Genomic DNA, 23,093 nt, shown 5'->3' on the forward strand with positions numbered 1-23,093 from the left:
CACCCAAAACAGTCACATTTGCTACTGTTTGATTTGGCAGTGCGACACATTCTGAATTGGTCGCAAGGGTACCAGTGAAAAGAATGTGCATAGTCATCAGGGGAGTGCTGAGTAGTCGGACAAAACAAGTATCATAACGGATATGGGCAATTTTCTGGATACGATTATGATCCAAGTATTTTTTTTTTTGTTGTAATAATCCGTGATAAATATATTTTTTGGGGGGCGCTAGCATGCATCTTTATGTTGTATTTTGATTCTACGTGGTCTAAATAACTGGATAGTTTGGATTTAACACTGATACAAATGCATCTGTATCTGTAAAAGGCTTATATCGGCCAAGTTTTGAAATATATATTTTTTTTATATTGGTGAACCAATAAATCGGTCGGGCTCTGAGTAGAAAGTGTACTTGTTTGCCTTTTGCTCATCAAGCATCAATGAGGTTGTAATCGGAGTATATCTATTTCACAAAATAGATGGCATAATGAGGTAGGAAAATGATGTGGTTATATTGAAGCAACATCTCAAGACATCAGTCAGGAAGTTAAAGCTTGGTCGCAAATGGGTCTTCCAAATGGACAATGACCCCAAGCATACTTCCAAAGTTGTGGCAAAATTGGCTTAAGGACAATAAGGTCAAGGTATTGGAGTGGCCATCACAAAGCCCTGACCTCAAACCTATAGAAAATTTGTGGGCAGAACTGAAAGTGTGTGCGAGCAAGGATCCTACAAACCTGACTCAGTTACACCAGCTCTGTCAGGAGGAATGGGACAAAATTCACCCAACTTATTGTGGGAAGCTTGTGGAAGGCTACCTGAAACGTTTGACCCAAGTTAAACAATGTAAAGGCAATGCTAACAAATACTAGTTGCGTGTATGGAAACTTCTGACCCACTGGGAATGTGATGAAAGAAATAAAAGCTGAAATGAAACATTCTCTACTATTATTCTGACACTCCAATGTAGGCCTACATTACACGAGACTAAAAAAAAAACATGCATGCCTTAACCTGTTTATCCACTTGTCCTTCAGACGGAATTTTTACTAGGATTAAATTGCTAATAAATGGATTTACGGCTACATGATCCTATTTCACTATATAGGCTTGCATATCTGTTAACTTTTTTTCCTTTATTAGCCACCCTAATTCATCAAGTCTGCTAGCTATACTACAAATGGTTACTTGTTTTACGTTATAAAAAAATCATACTTTTATTTTTATATATATAAAAATGCTGCTTAAGAAACTCCATGCTGCCACTCGCCATTATGCTCCAATCCTGTAATTATAGTGTGGGGGGTAGGGAAGGGGAGGGAGGGAGGTGAACGGCCAATGAGATTCTCTGTGGGTCCTGTTTTTTTGTTACACATACATGGGCTTATCAAGATTAAAAATGATAAATTACATGAGAAACATTGACAACACTAACTATTCTCTCTTGGAATTTGAACGTCCTAAATTGTCCTATCAAACGTTCCAGCTGTCTTGATATCCTAGCAAGAAACCACATTGACATGGCCAACGCTCCAAGAAACACCGGCTCCATAAGGACGAACATAGAATGCAGAACCATTTGTACAAACGGGCTGCTTTTTCATCAGCCCCAAACAAAACTAAAAGGTGTAATCATAATGATACAAACTCCAAATCACCATCTTTGTTAAAGGTGAAGACCGAGAATGTAGAATCACTTTTCTTAAATGTATCCATAATGGAAAGAAATTGCCTTTTTTTAATGTGAATGCTCCAAATTCATATGATCCTACGTTTGATTTTCTGAACAGCATATTGTGAGAATTAACTGAATTCCATCAGGTTATTGGGACCAATGTTCCCTAAAAAAATGTCAGCAAATTTCAGGTCTGCTGAGCGCAAACATGAACATTGTGAATATTCTGTCCAACTTCCAGCGTGCGTTTACTGTAGACACTGAGGCTGTACCTGTTTGCATATAGGCCTACTGCATCTGATTGTTTATGACGCACCGGTCTGTGTAGAGTACGGGCTGAGTAATGCGTGTCAATGCAATAGAATCCTACTCCGATGCGTTCTGCCTACAACAAAATCTCTTGCATAGTTTGTTTTGTTGCCTTGAAAGTGGCTAACATTGCGTTGATTCGATCACAATTGCCACAGTAAAGGGAAAGGTTGATAGTGTTAACAGGGAAAACTCTAGAACAGTGGTCACCAACCTTTTTTGAGTCAAGATCACTTTGAATCAAAATGCAAGCCAAGATCTACATGATTGGTGACCACTGTTCTAGAGTTTTCCCTCTTAACCTATCAACGTTTCCTTTTTACTGTGGCAATTGTGATCGAACCAATGCAATATTAGCCACTTTCAATGCAACATACCTAAACAAAACGAACTATGCAAGAGATTTTGTTGTAGGCAGAACGCATCAGAGTAGGATCCGGTGCCCATTTGTTTTGAAAACGCCACCACAAGTGCTCTACAGAAATCTCTAGCCACACCACTGTCTGGCTGAGGCACACCATTTTTATTTTTCCCAGACCTAAAAAAAAATGGTCCCCAAATGTGGTTTTATGCATTGTTGTGGACTTAGAACATCCTATTCTTGTTTTTATTTTTTTTTTAAACTGCAAAAAATGGGGGAAATCAGTCCTTCTCCCCGCTTTCGTCCGTGGTATAGTTTTGATATATTTTATTTTATTCTGCCCCCTCTAGAGGATTTCGCAGAAAATAACACGTGGTGCAATAAATACATTTTGCACTTTTTATTTTAAGTCCCTTTGTTACAGTAAATATATCCAAATCAATGTAAGAACACAAGGGCATGCTAATTAAAAAAAAATAGCTGTTCATTACTAGCCTTGTTCTGTATAGAATGCAGGTACATTATGGGACACAGGCCATTGTAAATTATTATTTTTGTTCTAAACATAAGTTAGTTTAGTACCCTGTCCTCACCTCTGTTTCCTTCTCCTAGACTTGCATCCCTGTACAAGTCGCCCAGCCAAAGGGAGGCAACAGTACCCTACCAGATCACTGTGAGTACACAACACTGGCTTTCTCCCGGCACTCTTAAATGGCTTCCTTTCCCCACCTCCTGTCCATCATGATCAGTGATTGGTGAAAAGATTGGATAGTCCACTTCCAACCATATTGCTTTTATCTATCTTGTCCTTCCAAACCAGTGGTAATGAAGGAAAGGAGTTGGGCCAAATGTATGTTGTTTATGAAATAACTTTGTGTACAAACTATTTTGCACCTGGAAAACTGGAGGCATCGCCTCTGTGAAGGATCTCTATGGAATGTTTTCAGCCCCTAAAACCATTTTGGATATAATTTGATTACTGGGGGAAAATACACTAGCTGTGTTTGAATACCCATACTGAGTGTGTATATACTATTAGTTCATTTTAGTACACTGTAAACTAATGGTATCGTTTCAGTTGAGCGTACTAGCACTTCGCCTGTCTACCGGAAGTTGATGCTGTTGCGATGCAACCTCTTGCTAGCTTGTTAACATAACAAATGACTAGCTAGACATTTTACGATTTCGGGTATGTTCATAAATTCAATCTGGAGTGCTAGAGTGCACTCTGGGAGTTCGTAAATTCAGAGCGTTTCGCTCTCGGAGCTTTCAGAGCACACACTCATTACTTTTTTTACATTGCTCAACATTTTCTTAACATTTGTCATAATTGGTTAAAGCAATGAATTTGTATCCGCTTTCATCGGACTTTGGCAGCATTTTCTGCCATTTTCTTCAAATCTGAAAATGTTGTGAAGCCACGCCCATTTTCTGAATTGCATTATGGGCCCTAAATGCACAGAAATAGTGTCCACTGCTTGAATAATTCGTATTTTGGCGAATTTTAGTACGACATCCGTGAACTTTTGGAATACTAACTATATTCATAATATGACCGATAAGCATACTATATACTCAATTTCCATCACAAATAGTACGGTTAATATGAGTATTTGAACACACCTATTATGTTGATGTATGACTGTGTATAATAAATACTGCAATGCCAACAGCTGTGGTTGAATTGAGCTTTAAGACTCTTAATCAAAGTTTATTTGTCACGTGCACTGAATACAACAGGTGTAGACCTTACAGTGAAATGCTTACTTACAGGCTCTAACCAATAGTGCAAAAAAAGGTATTAGGTGAACAATAGGTAGGTAAAGAAATAAAACAACAGTAAAAAGACAGGCTATATACAGTAGCGAGGCTTTAAAAGTAGCGAGGCTACATATTAGTCAGGCTGATTTGAGGTTGTATGTACATGTAGATATGGCTAAAGTGACTGCATATATGATGAACAGAGAGTAGCAGTAGCGTAAAAGGGGAGGTGGTGGGTGGGACACAATGCAGATAGCCCGGTTAGCCAATGTGCGGGAGTACTGGTTGGTCGGCCCAATTGAGGTAGTATGTACATGAATATATACAGTGGGGGGGGAAAAGTATTTCATCCCCTGCTGATTTTGTACGTTTGCCCACTTACAAAGAAATGATCAGTCTATAATTTTAATAGTAGGTTTATTTGAACAGTGAGAGACAGAATAACAACAAAAAAATCTAGAAAAACACGTCAAAAATTTTATAAAATGATTTGCATTTTAATGAGGGAAATAAGTATTTGATCCCTCTGCAAAACATGACCAAGTATTTGATCCCTCTGCAAAACATGACCTAGTACTTGGTGGCAAAACCCTTGTTGGCAATCACAGAGGTCAGACGTTTCTTGTAGTTGGCCACCAGGTTTGCACACATCTCAGGAGGGATTTTGTCCCACTCCTCTTTGCAGATCTTCTCCAAGTCATTAAGGTTTCGAGGCTGACGTTTGGCAACTCGAACCTTCAGCTCCCTCCACAGATTTTCTATGGGATTAAGGTCTGAAGACTGGCTAGGCCACTCCAGGACCTTAATGTGCTTCTTCTTGAGCCACTCCTTTGTTGCCTTGGCCGTGTGTTTTGGGTCATTGTCATGCTGGAATATCCATCCACGACCCATTTTCAATGCCCTGGCTGAGGGAAGGAGGTTCTCACCCAAGATTTGACGGTACATGGCCCCGTCCATCGTCCCTTTGATGCGGTGAAGTTGTCCTGTCCCCTTAGCAGAAAAACACCCCAAAGCATAATGTTTCCACCTCCGTGTTTGATGGTGGAGATGGTGTTCTTGGGGTCCTCCTCCTCCAAAAACGGCGAGTTGAGTTGATGTCAGAGCTCAATTTTGGTCTCATCTGACCACAACACTTTCACCAGTTGTCCTCTGAATCATTCAAATGTTCATTGGCAAACTTCAGACGGGCATGTATATGTATTCTTGAGCAGGGGGACCTTGTGGGCGCTGCAAGATTTCAGTCCTTCACGGCGTAGTGTGTTACCAATTGTTTTCTTGTTGACTATGGTCCCAGCTGCCTTGAGATCACTGACAAGATCCTCCCGTGTAGTTCTGGGCTGATTCCTCACCGTTCTCATGATCATTGCAACTCCACGAGGTGAGATCTTGCATGGATCCCCAGGCCGAGGGATATTGACCATTCTTTTGTGTTTCTTCCATTTGCGAATAATTGCACCAAATGTTGTCACCTTCTCACCAAGCTGCTTGGCGATGGTCTTGTAGCCCATTCCAGCCTTGTGTAGGTCTACAATCTTGTCCCTGACATCCTTGGAGAGCTCTTTGGTCTTGGCCATGGTGGTGAGTTTGGAATCTGATTGATTGCTTCTGTGGACTGGTGTCTTTTTTACAGGTAACAACTCCCTTTTAAGAGTGTGCTCCTAATCTCAGCTCGTTACCTGTATAAAAGACGCCTGGGAGCCAGAAATCTTTCTGATTGAGAGGGGGTCAAATACTTACTTCCCTCATTTAAAATGCAAATCAATTTATAACATTTTTGACGTGTTTTTCTGGATATTTTTGTTGTTATTCTGTCTCTCACTGTTCAAATAAACCTACCATTAAAATTATAGACTGATCATTTCTTTGTAAGTGGGCAAACGTACAAAATCAGCAGGGGATCAAATACTTTTTCCCCCCACTGTAGTTAAAGTGACTATGCATATATGATAAACAGAGAGTAGCAGCAGCGTAAAAAGAGGGGTTGGGGTTGCACACAATGCAAATAGTCCGGGTAGCCATTTGATTACCTGTTCAGGAGTCTTATGGCTTGGGGGGTAACAACTGTTGAAGGCTTTTTGTCCTAGACTTGGCACTCCGATACCGCTTGCCATGCGGTAGTAGAGAGAACAGTCTGTGGCTGGGGTCTTTTGACAATTTTTAGGGCCTGACACCGCCTGGTGTAGAGGTCCTGGATGGCAGGCAGCTTAGCCCCAGTGATGTACTTGGCCGTACGCACTACCCTCTGTAGTGCCTTGCGGTTAGAGGCTGAGCAATTGCCGTACCAGGCAGTGATGCAACCAGTCAGGATGCTCTCGATGTTGCAGCTGTAGAACCTTTTGAGGATCTCAGGACCCATGCCAAATCTTTTTAGTTTCCTGAGGGGGAATAAGCTTTGTCGTTCCCTCTTCATGACTGTCTTGGTGCGTTTGGACCACTCTAGTTTGTTGTTGATGTGGAAACCAAGGAACTTGAAGCTCTTAACCTGCTCCACTACAGCCCCGTTGATGAGAATGGGGGCGTGCTCGGTCCTCCTTTTCCAGTAGTCCACAATAATCTCCTTAGTCTTAGTTACGTTGAGGGATAGTTTGTTATTCTGGCACCACCCGGCCAGGTCTCTGACTTCCTCCCTATAGGCTGTCTCGTCGTTGTCGGTGATCAGGCCTACCACTGTTGTGTCGCCTGCAAACTTAATGATGGTGTTGGAGTCATGTCTGGCCATGCAGTCATGGGTGAACAGGGAGTACAGGAGGGGACTGAGCACGCACCCCTGGGGAGCTCCAGTGTTGAGGATCAGCGTGGCAATGTGTTGCTACCTACCCTCACCACCTGGGGGCGGCCCGTCCGGAAGTCCAGGATCCAGTTGCAGAGGGAAGTGTTTAGTCCCAGGATCCTTAGCTTACTGATGAGCTTTGAGGGTACTATGGTGTTGAACGCTGAGCTGTAGTCAATGAATAGCATTCTCACATAAAAGTGTTCCTTTTGTCCAGGTGGGAAAGGGCAGTGTGGAGTGCAATAGAGATTGCATCATCTGTGGATCTGTTTGGGCGGTATGGGTTCTTGGGCACAGGGATTATGGTGGTCTGCTTGAAACATGTTGGTATTACAGACTTAATCAGGGACATGTTAAAAATGTTAGTGAAGACACCTTCCAGTTGGTCAGCACATGTCCTGGTAATCCGTCTGGCCCCGCAGCCTTGTGTATGTTGACCTGTTTAAAGGTCTTACTCACGTCGGCTATGGAGAGCGTGATCACACAGTCGTCCGGAACAGCTGATGCTCTCATGCATGCCTCAATGTTGCTTGCCTCGAAGCGAGCATAGAAATGATTTAGCTCGTTTGGTAGGCTCGTGTCACTGGGTAGCTCGCGGCTGTGCTTCCCTTTGTAGTCTGTAATAGTTTGCAAGCCCTGCCACATAAGACGAGTGTCGGAGCCGGTGTAGTAGGATTCAATCTTAGCCCTGTATTGACACTTTGCCTGTTTGATGGTTCGTCACAGGGCATAGCAGGATTTCTTGTAAGCTTCCGGGTTAGAGTCCCGCACCTTGAAAGCGGCAGCTCTACCCTTTAACTCAGTGCGCATGTTGCCTGTATCCATGGCTTCTGGTTGGGGTATGTACGTACAGTCACTGTGGGGACGACGTCCTCGATGTACTTATTGATAAACCAGTGACTGATGTGGTGTACTCCTCAATGCCATCGGAAGAATCCCGGAACATGTTCCAGTCTGTGATAGCAAAACAGTCTTGTAGTTTAGCATCTGCTTCATCTGACCACTTTTTTATAGACCGAGTCACTGGTGCTTCCTGCTTCAATTTTTGCTTTTGAGCAGGAATCGGGAGGATAGAGTTGTGGTCGGATTTACCAAATGAAGGGCGAGGGAGAGCTTTGTACGCGTCTCTGTGTGTGGAGTACAGGTGATCTAGAATTTGTTTTCCCTCTTGTTGCACATTTAACATGTTGATGGAAATTTGGTAGAACTGATTTAAGTTTCCCTGCATTAAAGTCTCCGGCCACTAGGAGCGCCGCCTCTGGGTGAGTGGTTTCCTGTTAGCTTATTTCCTTATACAGCTGACTGAGTGCGGTCTTAGTGCCAGCATCTGTCTGTGGTGGTAAATTAACAGCCACGAAAAGTATAGCTGAAAACTCTCTAGGCAAGTAGTGTGGCCTGCAATTTATCACAATATACTCTACTTCAAGTGAGCAAAATCTAGAGACTTCCTTAGATTTCGTGCACCAGCTGTTGTTTACAAATATGCACAGACCGCCCCCCCCCCCCCCCCCCCCCCACGTCTTACCGGAGTGTGCTGTTCTATCTTGCCGGTGCGGCGTGTATCCAGCTAGCTGAACATCCATGTCGTCAGGTCCTGAGCGCTCTGGAGCAGGTTTTCATCAAGGATCTCTCTGTACTTTGCTCCGTTCTTCTTTCCCTTGATCTTGACTAGTCTCCCAGTCCCTGCCGCTGAAAAACATCCCCACAGCTTAATGCTGCCACCACCATGCTTCACCGTAGGGATGGTGCCAGGTTTCGTCCAGACGTGTCGCTTGGCATTCAGTTTGAGTGTTTTTGGTGACAAGCCGAATTTCTTCAGCCTCCTGAGGTAGCGCTTCTTCACCACGCTGTCTGTGTGGGTGGACCATTTTCAGTTTGTCCGTGATGTGTAGGCCGAGGAACTTATAACTCTCCACCCTCTCCCGTCAATGTACCCTGTTGATATCTGATGCTAGGAGACAGTACCTTGTTAATACCTAGTGCTAGGAGACAATAGCCCTCCAGCATCCAGTTTCTCCGCGGGTAATATTTCATTACATTACATTGGAACGATTTATTAGTGTATTGTTAGCTAGCTACATAGTTGTCTCTGCTGTCTTTGTATCAAGGATTAAGGTGTAGCTCTGAGGAACTAACAAGGTTAGCTAGCCAGCTGTATTCGTTCGTGCCATTTTCGAAACGGCATCAACACCATAACACCACAGCTAGCTAGCCAACTTTACCAATTAGCAGTACTGTAGAAACTATATACATTACACTTGTCAAATCGTTCCGTTGTAATGTTAGCTAGCTACATACTTGTCTTTGTATCAAGATAAAGGCGTAGTACAGAGTAACTATCGAGGTTAGCTAGCTAGCTACATTTTCTAACATGGTCAACAACGCGCCCACTGCTAGCTAGCTAACCCTACCAGCTAGCTGTATAATTTTTAGTCAATAAGATTTTTGCAACGTAAGCTTAACTTTCTGAACATTCGAGATGTGTAGTCCACTTGTGTAGCTAGCAGGACTGACTTTGTGTTAGCTAGCCAACGTTTAATTACTTCTGCGTTATGAACTAGACACGGACACGAATGATCCATTGGTAGCTTGTTGTTACCAAGTATTGGTGCTAACCGTGTGTTTATAGGATGCTAGCATGCTAGTTAGCTACGGCGTCATTGGACACGGTGCACTAGGTGGGTTTTCACGGAAGAATACTGTACCAAGTTATCTAGCGGAATAAACTAAGTTTGAGCCTATTTCTGGAAACATTGAACCACTGTAGTTTACATCAATTTTAATTTCTAGTGGTAGCTAGAAAAGTTATATTTTAGCGTTTCAGTGAATTGTTAGTGAGGAAGGCCCTGCTCTCTCGCTTCCCCAGTTGTTTAGTTAATTTTCATGCCAATCTCCTTTGCATTAGCGTAGCCTCTCCTGTAGCCTATCAACTATGTGTTGGTCTATCCCTGTTCTCTCCTCTCTGCACAGGCCATACAAACGCTTCACATCGCGTGGCCGCTGCCACTCTAACCTGGTGGTCCCAGCGCGCACGACCCACGTGGAGTTCCAGGTCTCCGGCAGCCTCTGGAACTGCCGATCTGCGGCCAACAAGGCAGAGTTCATCTCAGCCTATGCTACCCTCCAGTCCCTCGACTTCTTGGCGCTGACGGAAACATGGATTACCACAGAAAACACTGCTACTCCTACTGCTCTCTCCTCGTCTGACCACGTATTCTCGCACACCCCGAGAGCATCTGGTCAGCGGGGTGGTGGCACTGGAATACTCATCTCTCCCAAGTGGACATTCTCTCTTTCTCTCCTGACCCATCTGTCTATCTCCTCCTTTGAATTCCATGCTGTCACAATCACTAGCCCATTCAAGCTTAACATCCTTACCATTTATCGCCCTCCAGGTTCCCTTGGAGAGTTCATCAATGAGCTTGACACCTTGATAAGTTCCTTTCCTGAGGATGGCTCACCCCTCACAGTTCTGGGTGACTTTAACCTCCCCTACGTCTACCTTTGACTCATTTGTCTCTGCCTCCTTCTTTCCACTCCTCTCCTCTTTTGACCTCACCCTCTCACCGTCACCCCCTACTCACAAGGCAGGCAATACGCTTGACCTCATCTTCACTAGATGCTGTTCTTCTACTAATCTCACTGCAACTCCCCTCCAAGTCTCCGACCACTACCTTGTATCCTTTTCCCTCTCGCTCTCCTCCAACACTACTCACTCTGCCCCTACTCAGATGGTATTGCGCCGTCGCAACCTTCGCTCTCTCTCTCCTGCTACTCTCTCCTCTTCCATCCTATCATCTCTTCCCTCTGCTCAAACCTTCTCCAACCAATCTCCTGATTCTGCCTCCTCAACCCTCCTCTCCTCCCTTTCTGCATCCTTTGACTCTCTATGTCCCCTATCCTCCCGACCGGCTCGGTCCTCCCCTCCTGCTCCGTGGCTTGACGACTCATTGCGAGCTCACAGTACAGGGCTCCGGGCAGCCGAGCGGAAATGGAGGAAAACTAGCCTCCCTGCGGACCTGGCATCTTTTCACTCCCTCCTCTCTACATTTTCCTCCTCTGTTTCTGCTGCTAAAGCCACTTTCTACCACTCTAACTTCCAAGCATCTGCCTCTAACCCTAGGAAGCTCTTTGCCACCTTCTCCTCCCTCCTGAATCCTCCTCCCCCCCTCCTCCCTCTCTATGGATGACTTCGTCAACCATTTTGAAAAGAAGGTCAACGACATCCGATCCTCGTTTGTTAAGTCAAACGACACCGCTGGTCCTGCTCACATTGCCCTATCCTATGCTTTGGCCTCTTTCTCCCCTCTCTCTCCAGATGAAATCTTGCGTCTTGTGACGGCCGGCCGCCCAACAACCTGCCCGCTTGACCCTATCCCCTCCTCTCTTCTCCAGACCATTTCCGGAGACCTTCTCCCTTACCTCACCTCGCTCATCAACTCATCCTTGACCGCTGGCTACGTCCCTTCCGTCTTCAAGAGAGCGAGAGTTGCACCCCTCCTCAAAAAACCTACACTCGATCCCTCCGATGCCAACAACTACAGACCAGTATCCCTTCTTTCTTTTCTCTCCAAAACTCTTGAACGTGCCGTCCTTGGCCAGCTCTCCTGCTATCTCTCTCAGAATGACCTTCTTGATCCAAATCAGTCAGGTTTCAAGGCTGGTCATTCAACTGAGACTGCTCTTCTCTGTGTCACGGAGGCTCTCCGCACTGCTAAAGCTAACTCTCTCTCCTCTGCTCTCATCCTTCTAGACCTATCTGCTGCCTTTGATACTGTGAACCATCAGATCCTCCTCTCCACCCTCTCCGAGTTGGGTATCTCCGGCGCGGTTCACTCTTGGATTGCGTCCTACCTGACAGGTCGCTCCTACCAGGTGGCGTGGCGAGAATCCGTCTCTGCACCATGTGCTCTCACCACTGGTGTCCCCCAGGGCTCAGTTCTAGGCCGTCTCCTATTCTCGCTATACACCAAGTCACTTGGCTCTGTCATATCCTCACATGGTCTCTCCTATCATTGCTACGCAGACGACACACAATTAATCTTCTACTTTCCCCCTTCTGATAACCAGGTGGCGAATCGCATCTCTGCATGTCTGGCAGACATATCAGTGTGGATGACGGATCGCCACCTCAAGCTGAACCTCGGCAAGACGGAGCTGCTTTTCCTCCCGGGGAAGGACTGCCCTTTCCATGATCTCGCCATCACGGTGGACAACTCCATTGTGTCCTCCTCCCAGAGTGCTAAGAGCCTCGGCGTGACCCTGGACAACACCCTGTCGTTCTCCACTAACATCAAGGCGGTGACCCGATCCTGTAGGTTCATGCTATACAACATTCGCAGAGTACGACCCTGCCTTACACAGGAAGCGACGCAGGTCCTAATCCAGGCACTTGTCATCTCCCGTCTGGATTACTGCAACTCCCTGTTGGCGGGGCTCCCTGCCTGTGCCGGCAGGGAGCCCCGCCAACTCATCCAGAACGCCGCAGCCCATCTGGTGTTCAACCTTCCCAAGTTCTCTCACGTCACCCCGCTCCTCCGCACACTCCACTGGCTTCCAGTTGAAGCTCGCATCTGCTACAAGACCATGGTGCTTGCCTACGGAGCTGTGAGGGGAACGGCACCTCCGTACCTTCATGCTCTGATCAGGCCCTACACCCAAACAAGGGCACTGTGTTCATCCACCTCTGGCCTGCTGGCCCCCCTACCTCTGCGGAAGCACAGTTCCCGCTCAGCCCAGTCAAAACTGTTCGCTGCTCTGGCACCCCAATGGTGGAACAAGCTCCCTCACGACGCCAGGACAGCGGAGTCAATCACCACCTTCCGTAGACACCTGAAACCCCACCTCTTTAAGGAATACCTGGGATAGGATAAAGTAATCCTTCTAACCCCCCCCCCCCCAAAAAAAAAGATATAGATGTAAAGTGGTTGTTCCACTGGATATCATAAGGTGAATGCACCAATTTGTAAGTCGCTCTGGATAAGAGCGTCTGCTAAATGACGTAAATGTCATTCAGCCACGATTCCGTGAAACATAGGATATTACAGTTTTTGATGTCCCGTTGGTAGGATATTCGTGATCGTACCTCGTCTAGTTTATTGTCCAATGATTGCACATTGGCGACTAGTATTGACGGTAACGGCAGCTTTTCCAGGCATCCAGCTCTTTGTCCTCTGTACCTGCGTCACTTCCTCTTGCAAATAACGGGGATGTCGGCCCTGATGGGTGTTTGAAGAATGTCTCTTGTTTGTTGAAGAAAAAATCTTTGTCTAATCCGAGGTGAGACTATTTTAGAATAGGCTCATCCATCTCCACACCCCTATGAACTAGAGGTTTACCGATACCGATTATTGGAGGACCCACAAAAGCTGCCGTTTTTTTTTTTTTTTTTTAAATGTTGTTTTTTATATATATATATATATATATAAAATAAAAAAAATTGTTGTAATAATGACAATTACAACAATACTGAATTAACACTTATTTTAACTTTATATAATAATATAATACATAAATACTATCAATTTAGCCTCAAATAAATAATGAAACATGTTCAATTTGGTTTAAATAATGCAAAAACAAAGTGTTGGAGAAGAAAGTAAAAGTGCAATATGTGCCATGTAAAAAAGCTAACGTTTAAGTTCCTTGCTCAGAACGTGAGAACATATGAAAGCTGGTGATTCCTTTTAACATGAGTCTTCAATATTCCCAGGTAAGAAGTTTTAGATTGTAGTTATTATAGGAATTATAGGACTATTTCTCTCTATACGATTTGTATTTCATATACCTTTGACTATTGGATGTTCTTATAGGCACTTTAGTATTGCCAGTGTAACAGTATAGCTTCCGTCCCTCTCCTCGCTCCTACCAGGGCTCGAACCAGGAACACATCGACAACAGCCACCCTCGAAACAGAGTTACCCATGTAGAGCAAGGGGAACAACCACTCCCAAGTCTCAGAGCGAGTGACGTTTGAAACGCTATTAGCGCGCACCCGGCTAACTAGCTAGCCATTTCACATCGGTTACACCAGCCTAATCTCCGGGGGTTGATGGTCTTGAAGTCATAAACAGCGCAATGCTTGAAGAATTGCGAAGAGCTGCTGGCAAACTCACAAAGGTGCTGTTTGAATGAATGTGTACGAGCCTGCTGCTGCCTACCATCGCTCAGTCAGACTGCTATATCAAATCATACTTAATTTAATAACACACAGAAATACGAGCCTTTGGTCATTAATATGGTAGAATCCGGAAACTATAATTTTGAAAACTAAACGTTTATTATTTCAATGAAATACGGAACCGTTCCGTATTTTATCGAACGGGTGGCATCCCTAAATCTAAATATTCCTGTTACATTGCACAACCTTCAATGTTATGTCATAATTATGTACAATTCTGGCAAATTAATTACTGCCTTTGTTAGGAATAAATGGACTTCACAGTTCGCAATGAACCAGGCGGCCCAATCTGCTGTGTATATACCCTGACTGCTTGCACGGAACGCAAGAGAAGTGACACAACTCCCCTAGTTGTAAGAAATTCATGTTAGCAGGCTATATTAACTAAATATGCAGATTTAAAAACATATACTTGTGTATTGATTTTAAAGAAAGGCATTGATGTTTATGGTTAGGTACATTGGTGCAACGACAGTGCTTTTTTCGCAAATGCGCTTGTTAAATCATCACCCGTTTGTCGAAGTAGGCTATGATTCGATGAGTAATTAACAGGCACCGCATCGATTATATGCAACGCAGGACACGTTTGATAAACTAGTAATATCATCAACCATGTGTAGTTAACTAGTGATTATGTTAAGATTGATAGTTTTTTATAAGATAAGTTTAATGCTAGCTAGCAACTTACCTTGGCTTTTTGCTGCCCTCGTGTAACAGGTAGTCAGCCTGTCATGCAGGCTTCTCGTGGAGTGCAATGTAAGGCAGGTGGTTAGAGCGTTGGACTAGTAACCGGAAGGTTGCAAAAACTAATCCCCGAGGTGACAAGGTAAAAATCTGTTTTTCTGCCCCTGAACAAGGCAGTTAACCCCCGTTCCTAGGCCGTCATTGAAAATAAGAATGTGTTCTTAATCTCAAAAATACCGATTACCTATTGTTATGAAAACTTGAAATCGGCCCTAATTAATCGGCCATTCCGATTAATCGGTCGACCTCTACTATGAACCATCAGTATAGACCCTACTTTGGTATCTGTCCTTCTGTTAGCGGTGTTATGAAAGCATCCATTTATTAGGGGCTTTGTGAGTAATCAGGTTGTACTAATGGTCAAGCTCTGCCTCACCTGTGCTGTTCTTTCATTTAATGCCAAGCAAGGCCACTTGTGGTGAGGTTGGCAAGTTGTCTGCTCATTTCAACCACTATTGGCTTTGTGACAGAGTTCCCTTTCACAAAACCCCAATTCTGTTCTACTGCAATCATGTGGAAAGAAAGCCAGGTCCACTTGGAGTTAGGGCTGTTGTGGTGACTGTATTACCGCCACACCGGCGGTCACAAGCCAGGAAGGCAGTCAAATTCCACATGACTGTTTAATCACTGTAATTAGGCTTCTCCAAACTCTGATGCTGCTAGTCATTTAGTAGCCTACCAAACTGCCTGTTACTCAGCACTCTATTGTCCCTCTAATCACTTTGACATCAACGCAAATGTATTTGAAAATCTAATCAAACCCTTCATGAGAGCCCATGAGCTCATGTTGTGCAACATTTCTATAGGCTATGCAATTGTGAGAAAACAGTGATGGCCTCTAATAAAAAAAGGATGATCCCATGAGCTTTCCATAGGCTAGGCCTACTATTTATTTCTCAGCTAAACCACAGGGAAAAGCATCCTCCATTCACTATTTAAGTGCATAGATGACATGCATTTTTTCCCCCTGCTAGCCCTGTTTCAATACAGGTGCATGATAATAGTGTAAATCAAAACAAATGTCATACGTGTATGTAAAGACAATATTAAATCAAGAATAGTCTGATGGGTGATTTATCACTTGTGAATTATATATTATCATTTGTGAATGATGCCAAGTATAAACAATGCCTTTTTTATTTATTTTGTGACTTGTTCGAATCATAGTTGCACACCTCATGTAGCCTTGCCCATAGGCCTATGTTTTAATAATGTTTATCACAAGTAAAGTGGCCAAATAACTAATTCAAATTAAGCACGTTTAATCTGCTTTACAAGGGGTGTAGAGTTTAACTGGCATACATAAGCAGCGAGTGAGTTTCAAGTTTGGGGAAGAGAATTTTAACCATGAACATGCACCTTTTATAATAAAAGCATTACATGCATAACTGCATTTGCGGTCACTTTTGATGACGGTGTTTTCCGTAATTGGAACATTTGCGTTTATAGCCTACTAACGTGTGCATTGCTGCCATTGTAGTATGAAGAAATAGCCTAATAGTTTATCAATATTTTAAGCTAAATGTTCTGTTGCGTCAGCCACATTGCATTAAGTTAAAAAAAATATATATATATGCTAGTGGTTATATTAATTTGGGATCTATTGTATCCCACAACTGTCCCAGAATGTTTTGGATTATTTATTTATTGCACAGAATAGAATAGGTCAACTTTTGTACTATGGGGGATAGTAGAATGACATTGTTTAGTGCTTTTGCTGTTCGTTAGGCTTACTCATCTTGTTGGCAGACAAAGTAAATGTGGATAGTTCTTCAAATATCTTCAATATGCACCTCGGAATTGGATAAGGACGCGCGCAGTTGCGTGATCACGTGACTGAGAGCCATGTGAGTGAAAGGTGCTTCGGTTTGCGCAGCACACTCAGGGAGAAGTATGTAGCACCAGACATAGATTTTTTTTTTTTATGGTGCATTACAGCCACAAAGGGGATGCCGCTGTGAAATTCGAGGCATTATCAAATGCTTGTCAAATTGTGAATGAGAGACTTGATGTCTGTACAGCTTGTGCAAAATACAAAGCAGAGCTCATGTCTTTCAAGCAACGTTTTTAAAATCATCATTAGTCTCATGCAGCCTTACAATGTATTCAAAATCAAAACATACAGCCTAACGTTTGTAGAACAACTAAAGTTACATTAATTACTCTAAATTAAGCATATAGGATTACCTATTTATTTGTTAACTGCTCAACACAGAATAGCCGCATGTGCGCAATCCCTCATCGTTTTGGAGAAAATATTTGTATTTTATACAGCTTTGATCAGTTGGATTCTTCATACTATAATATAAAATAGTTCCACGGAATTATAAGAAAATCTTGTCTGCTAAATGAACTAGTACAGTCCACAGCCAGGACCTAACATAAGGACAACTCAGAGTATGCAATTATTTCCTTCTGAAATAGACTACATTTTCTTCATATCATTCTTCTTTAGACCTGTGTAAAATAAATAATGGATTTTAAAATGGCATGTAGGCTATGCGTGGAAGACAGATGCTAAATGTGTTTGTTAATTTATAGTCAATTACCGTGATACCGACAGTTATTTGCTTGACAATCACTGCCACAGCCCTACTTCGAGTCAATTCAAATTATATTCACATTCTGTATCGGCAGGACAGTTGAAAAGTTACACCTTCTGGCTGAGGATTTTAATGCAGGGAAACTGAAATCTGTTTCACCTAATTTCTTCCAACATGTCTCCAGTGCAACTAGAGGTGAGAAACTCTAGATCACTTCTACTCTACACAAAGAAATCTGACCATAACTCCATCTTAATTCGTGCATACAAGCAATAACTCAAACAGGAATACCAGTTATGAGCTCAATACGTAAGTGGTCTGATGAAGCGGATGCTAAGCTACAGGACTGTTTCACTAACACAGATTGGAATTTGTTCCGGGATTCATCCGATGGCATTGAAGAGTTTACCACAAGTCACCCCTTCAGTAATAAGTGCATCGACAACGTTGTCCCCGCAGTGCTCATACATACCCTAAACAAAAGCGATGGGTTACAGGGAACGTCCGCACTGAGCTAAAGGCTAGAGCTGCTGCTCTCAAGGAGCTTGACCCAAATCCAGCCGCTAATAAGAAATCCTGCTAGGCCCTCCGACGAACCATCAAACAGTCAGTGTCAATACAGGACTAAGATCGAATCCTACTACACCAGCTCTGACACTCGTCGGATGTGGCAGGGCTTACAAACCATCACGTATTACAAAGGGAAACCCAGCTGCGGGCTGCCCAGTGATGCAAGCCGACCAGACGAGCTAAATGTCTTCTATGCTCGCTTCTAGGCAAGAAACACAACCATGCATGAGAGCACCAGCTGTTCCAGACGACTGTGTGATCACGCTCTTTGTAGTCTGTAAAACCTTTAAACAGGTTAACATTCACAAGGCCACAGGGCCAGACAGATTACTGGGATGCATACTCGGAGCATGCACTGACCAGCTGGCGCGTATCTTCACTGTCATTTTCAACCTCTCCCTGACCCAGTCTGTAATACCCATATGTTTCAAGCAGACCTCCATAGTCCCTGTGCTTAAGAACGCAAAGGAAACCTGTCTAAATGACTATCGCCCTTTAGCATTTGCATCTGTAGCCATGAAATGCTTTGAAAGGCTGGCCATGGCTCACATCAACGCCATCGTCCCAGACACCTTGGACCCACTCCAATTAGCATACCGTCCCAACAGATCCACAAATGATGCAATCTCTATTGCACTCCACACTGCCCTTTCCCACCTGGACAAAAGGACCATCTACATGAGAATGCTGTTCATTGACTACAGCTCAGCATTCAACACAATAGTGCCCTCCAAGCTCATCACTAAAGTAAGGACCCTGGGATTAATCACCTCCCTCTGCAATTGGATACTGGGCTTTGACGGGTCGCCCCCAGGTGGGGGTAGGCAAAAACCCATCTGCCATGCTAAACCTCAACACGGGGGCCACTCAGGGGTGCGTGCTTAACCCCCCTCCTGTACTCCCTGTTCACCCACGACTACGTGGCCCCACATGACTCCAACACTATCATTAAGTTTGCCGACTATGCGATGGTGGTAGGCCTGATCACCGACAACAGGGAGGAGGTCAGAGGCCTGACAGTGTGGTGCCAGGACAACAACCTCTCCCTCAACGTCAGCAAGACAAAAGAGCATGCCCCCATCAACAGGACTGTAGTGTTTGGACCTATCATGGTCCAAACATACCAGATCCTCAAAGCTCTACAGCTGCACCATTTGAGAGCATCTTGACTGGCTGCATCTCCGCTTGGTATGGCAACTGCTCGGCATCCGACCGCAAGGTGCTACAGAGGGTAGTGCGTACAGCCCAGTACATCACTGGGGCAAAGCTCCCTGTCATCTAGGACCTCTACCAGTCACTCCGACTACCTCGTACCCCAGTACACTGACTCTGTACAGGAAACTCCTTGTATGTAGCTTTTATATAGCCTCATTATAGTTTTGTTACTCTTTTCTTCTATTTGCTAATATTCTAACTGCATTGTTGGGAAAGGGCGTGTAAGTAAGCACTTCATGGTGAAGTCTACACTTGTTGTATTTGGCGAATGTGACAAATACAATTTCATAATGTAAACCTACTTTGTGGCTAGCACTACAAATCGCCATAAAACACACAGAAAATACTGAGCTGTGGAAGAAAAAGCTCAGACCTGCAGAGCAATGGAAGATATTGCACCCCATAGTGAAACATCATGTACCAGCCACGTAGAGCACTATCAAAGTTTCATAACATATCTGACGTTTCTTATGGTTATGTACTTTTAAAAACCTAATTTCTACATGTCAGTCATATTGCACTTTGAAATATGTTATTACTTTAAATGATTTTATATTATGATTTTTGTTCTGTTAACTGATTATACAACCCCGCTGAGGGAATAAATTGTTATGCTTTGTATTTGGCCAATTCCCTCACTCCCAGGGTCAAGGCTTTCGAGACACGCCCCCCTCAGACCAACCAAAGGCCTCAGATGACCCCTCTGTGAGAGAATCGGGAAGCTTGAGCAAGCGTCCCCGGATGGAAGAGGACCAATCTACAAGAACGTAGGGAAACGAGTGGTTTTAGACCATGAATGTGAAATATTGTTTTGTTTGAACGGTATTATACTTAGAACAAAAACCCAATATACTCTTGTCTGCACAGTTTGTTGCTGAATATTTTTGCTCAACACAATGTACAGTATTTACACTGAGTTGAAATACAATATTTGCCTCTGTCAATAGCTGCCCTGTAATTACTGCATGTTATACTATCATGTACAGGTAACTGCAAAAATAAAGGAAACAAACACCAACATAGTGTCTTAATAGGGCGTTGGGCCAACACAACCCGCCAGAACAGCTTCAACACGCCTTGGCATAAATTCTACCAATGATTGTATATATTGTAGGAATGGACAAAGCCATTAATCACGTGACACCATTAATTCCTATGTGAAGACACAAAAGCGCATTGAAGACAAATTAAGTCGGTTAAGATGGCATTGCATAGAGGCATAACATGCTCAGTTTGAGCTGCTCCAGGAAGTGCCGTTGCAGGCTAGCTCAGTGCTGCCCCCTTTCATTGAGTAAAGGTTTCCTATCCGCATGCTAAGGTTCGGCTGGCGCCTAGGCGAACTTGGCTAGGCGAACCGAACGAGTGTGCTCGCAGACCTTCGCTTGAAAAAGGAGAAGGCGACAATGGTGCTGTTTGTCCGTATTGAAACGCCGTAGACAGTATATACTTCCTCAAAATAGTCAATTAAGATTTTAGTTGTGCAATTTTACATCTTACGAGGAAGTGAAAAAATGCATGAAAACGAGTCAATTGTTGAATGACTATAAGGACTTCATTGAAGAATCCCTACTGTTGACCAATCAGTGACGAAGGGGCGTGTGTATGAACAGCCGAAAAAAACTTTGCCGAAGGCCAAAATGAACAAAAACGTCACAATGTCATCACAATACACTATATATGCAAAAGTATGTGGACATTAGTGGATTGTGCTTTTTTTAGTCACATCCGTTGTTGACGGATATAAAATCGAGCACACAGTCGTGCAATCGCCATAGACAAACATTGGCAGTACCTTACTTAAGAGCTCAGTAACTTTCTGCCCTGCTAGAGCTGCCCCGGTCAACTGTAAGTACTGTTATTGTGCAGTGGATGGCACAGCTGCGACGTGGTAGGCCGCACAGAACAGGACTGCCGAGCGCTGAAGCGTGTGGTGCGTAAAAATCGTCTGTCCTCGGTTGCAACACTCACTACAGATTTCCAAACTGCCTCTGGAAGCAACGTCAACACAAGAACTGTTCGTCGGGCGCTTCATGAAATGGGTTTCCATGGCCGAGCAGTCGCACACAATCCTAAAATCGCAATGCCAAGTGTCGGCTGGAGTGGTGTAAAGCTCACCGCCATTGGACTCTGGAGCAGTGGAAACGTGTTCTCTGGAGTGATGAATAATGCTTCACCATCTGGCATGGGCGCTGGCGATATGGCCTAAAAATCATCTTGATGTATTTTATACGTGTGTGTGTGTGTGTGTGTGTGTGTGTTTTTTAGAACACCTACTCATTCAAGGGTTTTTATTTATTTTTACTATTTTCTACATTGTAGAATAATAATGAAGACATCAACACTAATGAAATACTACATGATTCCATGTGTTATCCAACAAAGTGTTAAACAAATCTAAATATGTTTTAAATTTGAGATTCTTCCAAGTAGCCACTCTTTGCCTTTATGACAGCTCTGCACACTGTTGGCATTCTCTCAACCAGCTTCATGATGTAGTCACCTGGATTGTATTTCAATCAACAGGTATGCCTTGTTAATTTGTGGAATTTCTTTCCATCTTAAAGTGTTTGAGCCAATCAGTTGTGTTGTGACAAAGTAGGGGTGGTACACAAAAGATAGCCCTATTTGGTAAAATACCAAGTCCATATTATGTAAATAACAGCTCAAATAAACAGAGATACGACTGTCCATCATTACTTTACTTTAAAACATGAAGGTCAGTCAATATGGAATATTTCCATCAAGCGCAATACTGAACATTTCCATTTTCGTCTCTCATGAGGACCGCCACAGGAAAGGAAGACCCAGAGTTACCTCTGCTGCAGAGGATAAGTTCATTAGAGTTACCAGCCTCAGAAATTGCAGCCCAAATAAATCCTTCACAGAGTTCAAGTAACAGACACATCTCAACATCAACTGTTCAAAGGAGACTGTGTGAATCAGGCCTTTGTGGTCGAATTGCTGCAAAGAAACCACTACTAAAGGACACCAATAAGAAGAAGAGACTTGCTTGGGCCAAGAAACACGAGCAATGGACATTAGACCAGTGGAAATGTGTGATTTGGTCTGGAGTCCAACACCGAGACGCGGTGTGGGTGAACGGATGATCTCTGCATGTGTATTTCCCACCCTAAAGCATGGATGAGGAGGTGTGATGGTGTGGGGATGCTTTGCTGGTGACACGGATTTTATTTATAATTCAAGGCACACAACCAGCATGGCTACCACAGCATTCTGCAGCGATACGCCAGTCCCACTAAGCCCAAACCAGATGGGATATCATTTGTTTTCAACAGGACAATGACCCAACACACCTCCAGGCTGTGTAAGGGCTATTTGACCAAGAAGGAGAGTGATGGAGTGCTGCATTAGATGACCTGGCCTCCTCAATCCCCCGACCTCAACCCAATTGAGATGGTTTGGGATGAGTTGGACTGTAGAGTGAAGGAAAAGTGTACGTGGGAACTCCTTCAAGACTGTTGGAAAAGCATTCCAGGTGAAGCTGGCTGAAAGAATGCCAAGACTGTGCAAAGCTGTCATCAAGGCAAAGGGTAGCTATTTGGAAAAATCTCAAAAAGCAAATATATTTTGATTTGTTTAACACTTTTTGGATACTACATGATTCCGTATATTATTTAATAGTGTTGATGTCTACTATTATTCTGCAATGTAGAAAATAGTAAAAATCAAGAAACCCTTGAATGAGTAGGTGTTCTAAAACTTTTGAGCGGTAGTGTGTGCTTTTTTACTTTTATGGATGATTTTTTAAAATGTTTTCTCTAAGCTTTACTGAACATCTTGGTAAAATATACTGCATTTCAAACAGTCAGCAATGATTAGGTATAATTTCACAATCCCTGAAATAATTCAAAACTAAAAATAAGCCTTCCACGACCATAAGACCCACTAATTATTTAAAATCGCAGCTTATTTTTGCAATAATCACTGATCTGGCTTTCTAGTCC

The 23,093-nt window shown here is 43.6% G+C and overlaps 1 protein-coding gene across 1 annotated transcript in view; it reads left to right on the plus strand.

The window, feature by feature from the left end:
* The window catches only part of rad51c (RAD51 paralog C), a 32,984-nt gene extending 12,838 nt beyond the window's left edge, over window positions 1-20,146 (plus strand). Inside the window, exons 9-10 of the mRNA XM_029700297.1 lie at window positions 2,958-3,018; window positions 19,774-20,146. Of these exons, the coding sequence (XP_029556157.1) occupies window positions 2,958-3,018; window positions 19,774-19,899 (187 nt within the window). The 3' untranslated portion in view covers window positions 19,900-20,146. The remainder of the gene's footprint in view (window positions 1-2,957; window positions 3,019-19,773) is intronic.
* Window positions 20,147-23,093: the final 2,947 nt, after the last annotated feature.

The sequence above is a fragment of the Salmo trutta genome, chromosome 19 (assembly GCF_901001165.1).
Source record: "Salmo trutta chromosome 19, fSalTru1.1, whole genome shotgun sequence".
NCBI lineage: Eukaryota > Metazoa > Chordata > Actinopteri > Salmoniformes > Salmonidae > Salmo > Salmo trutta.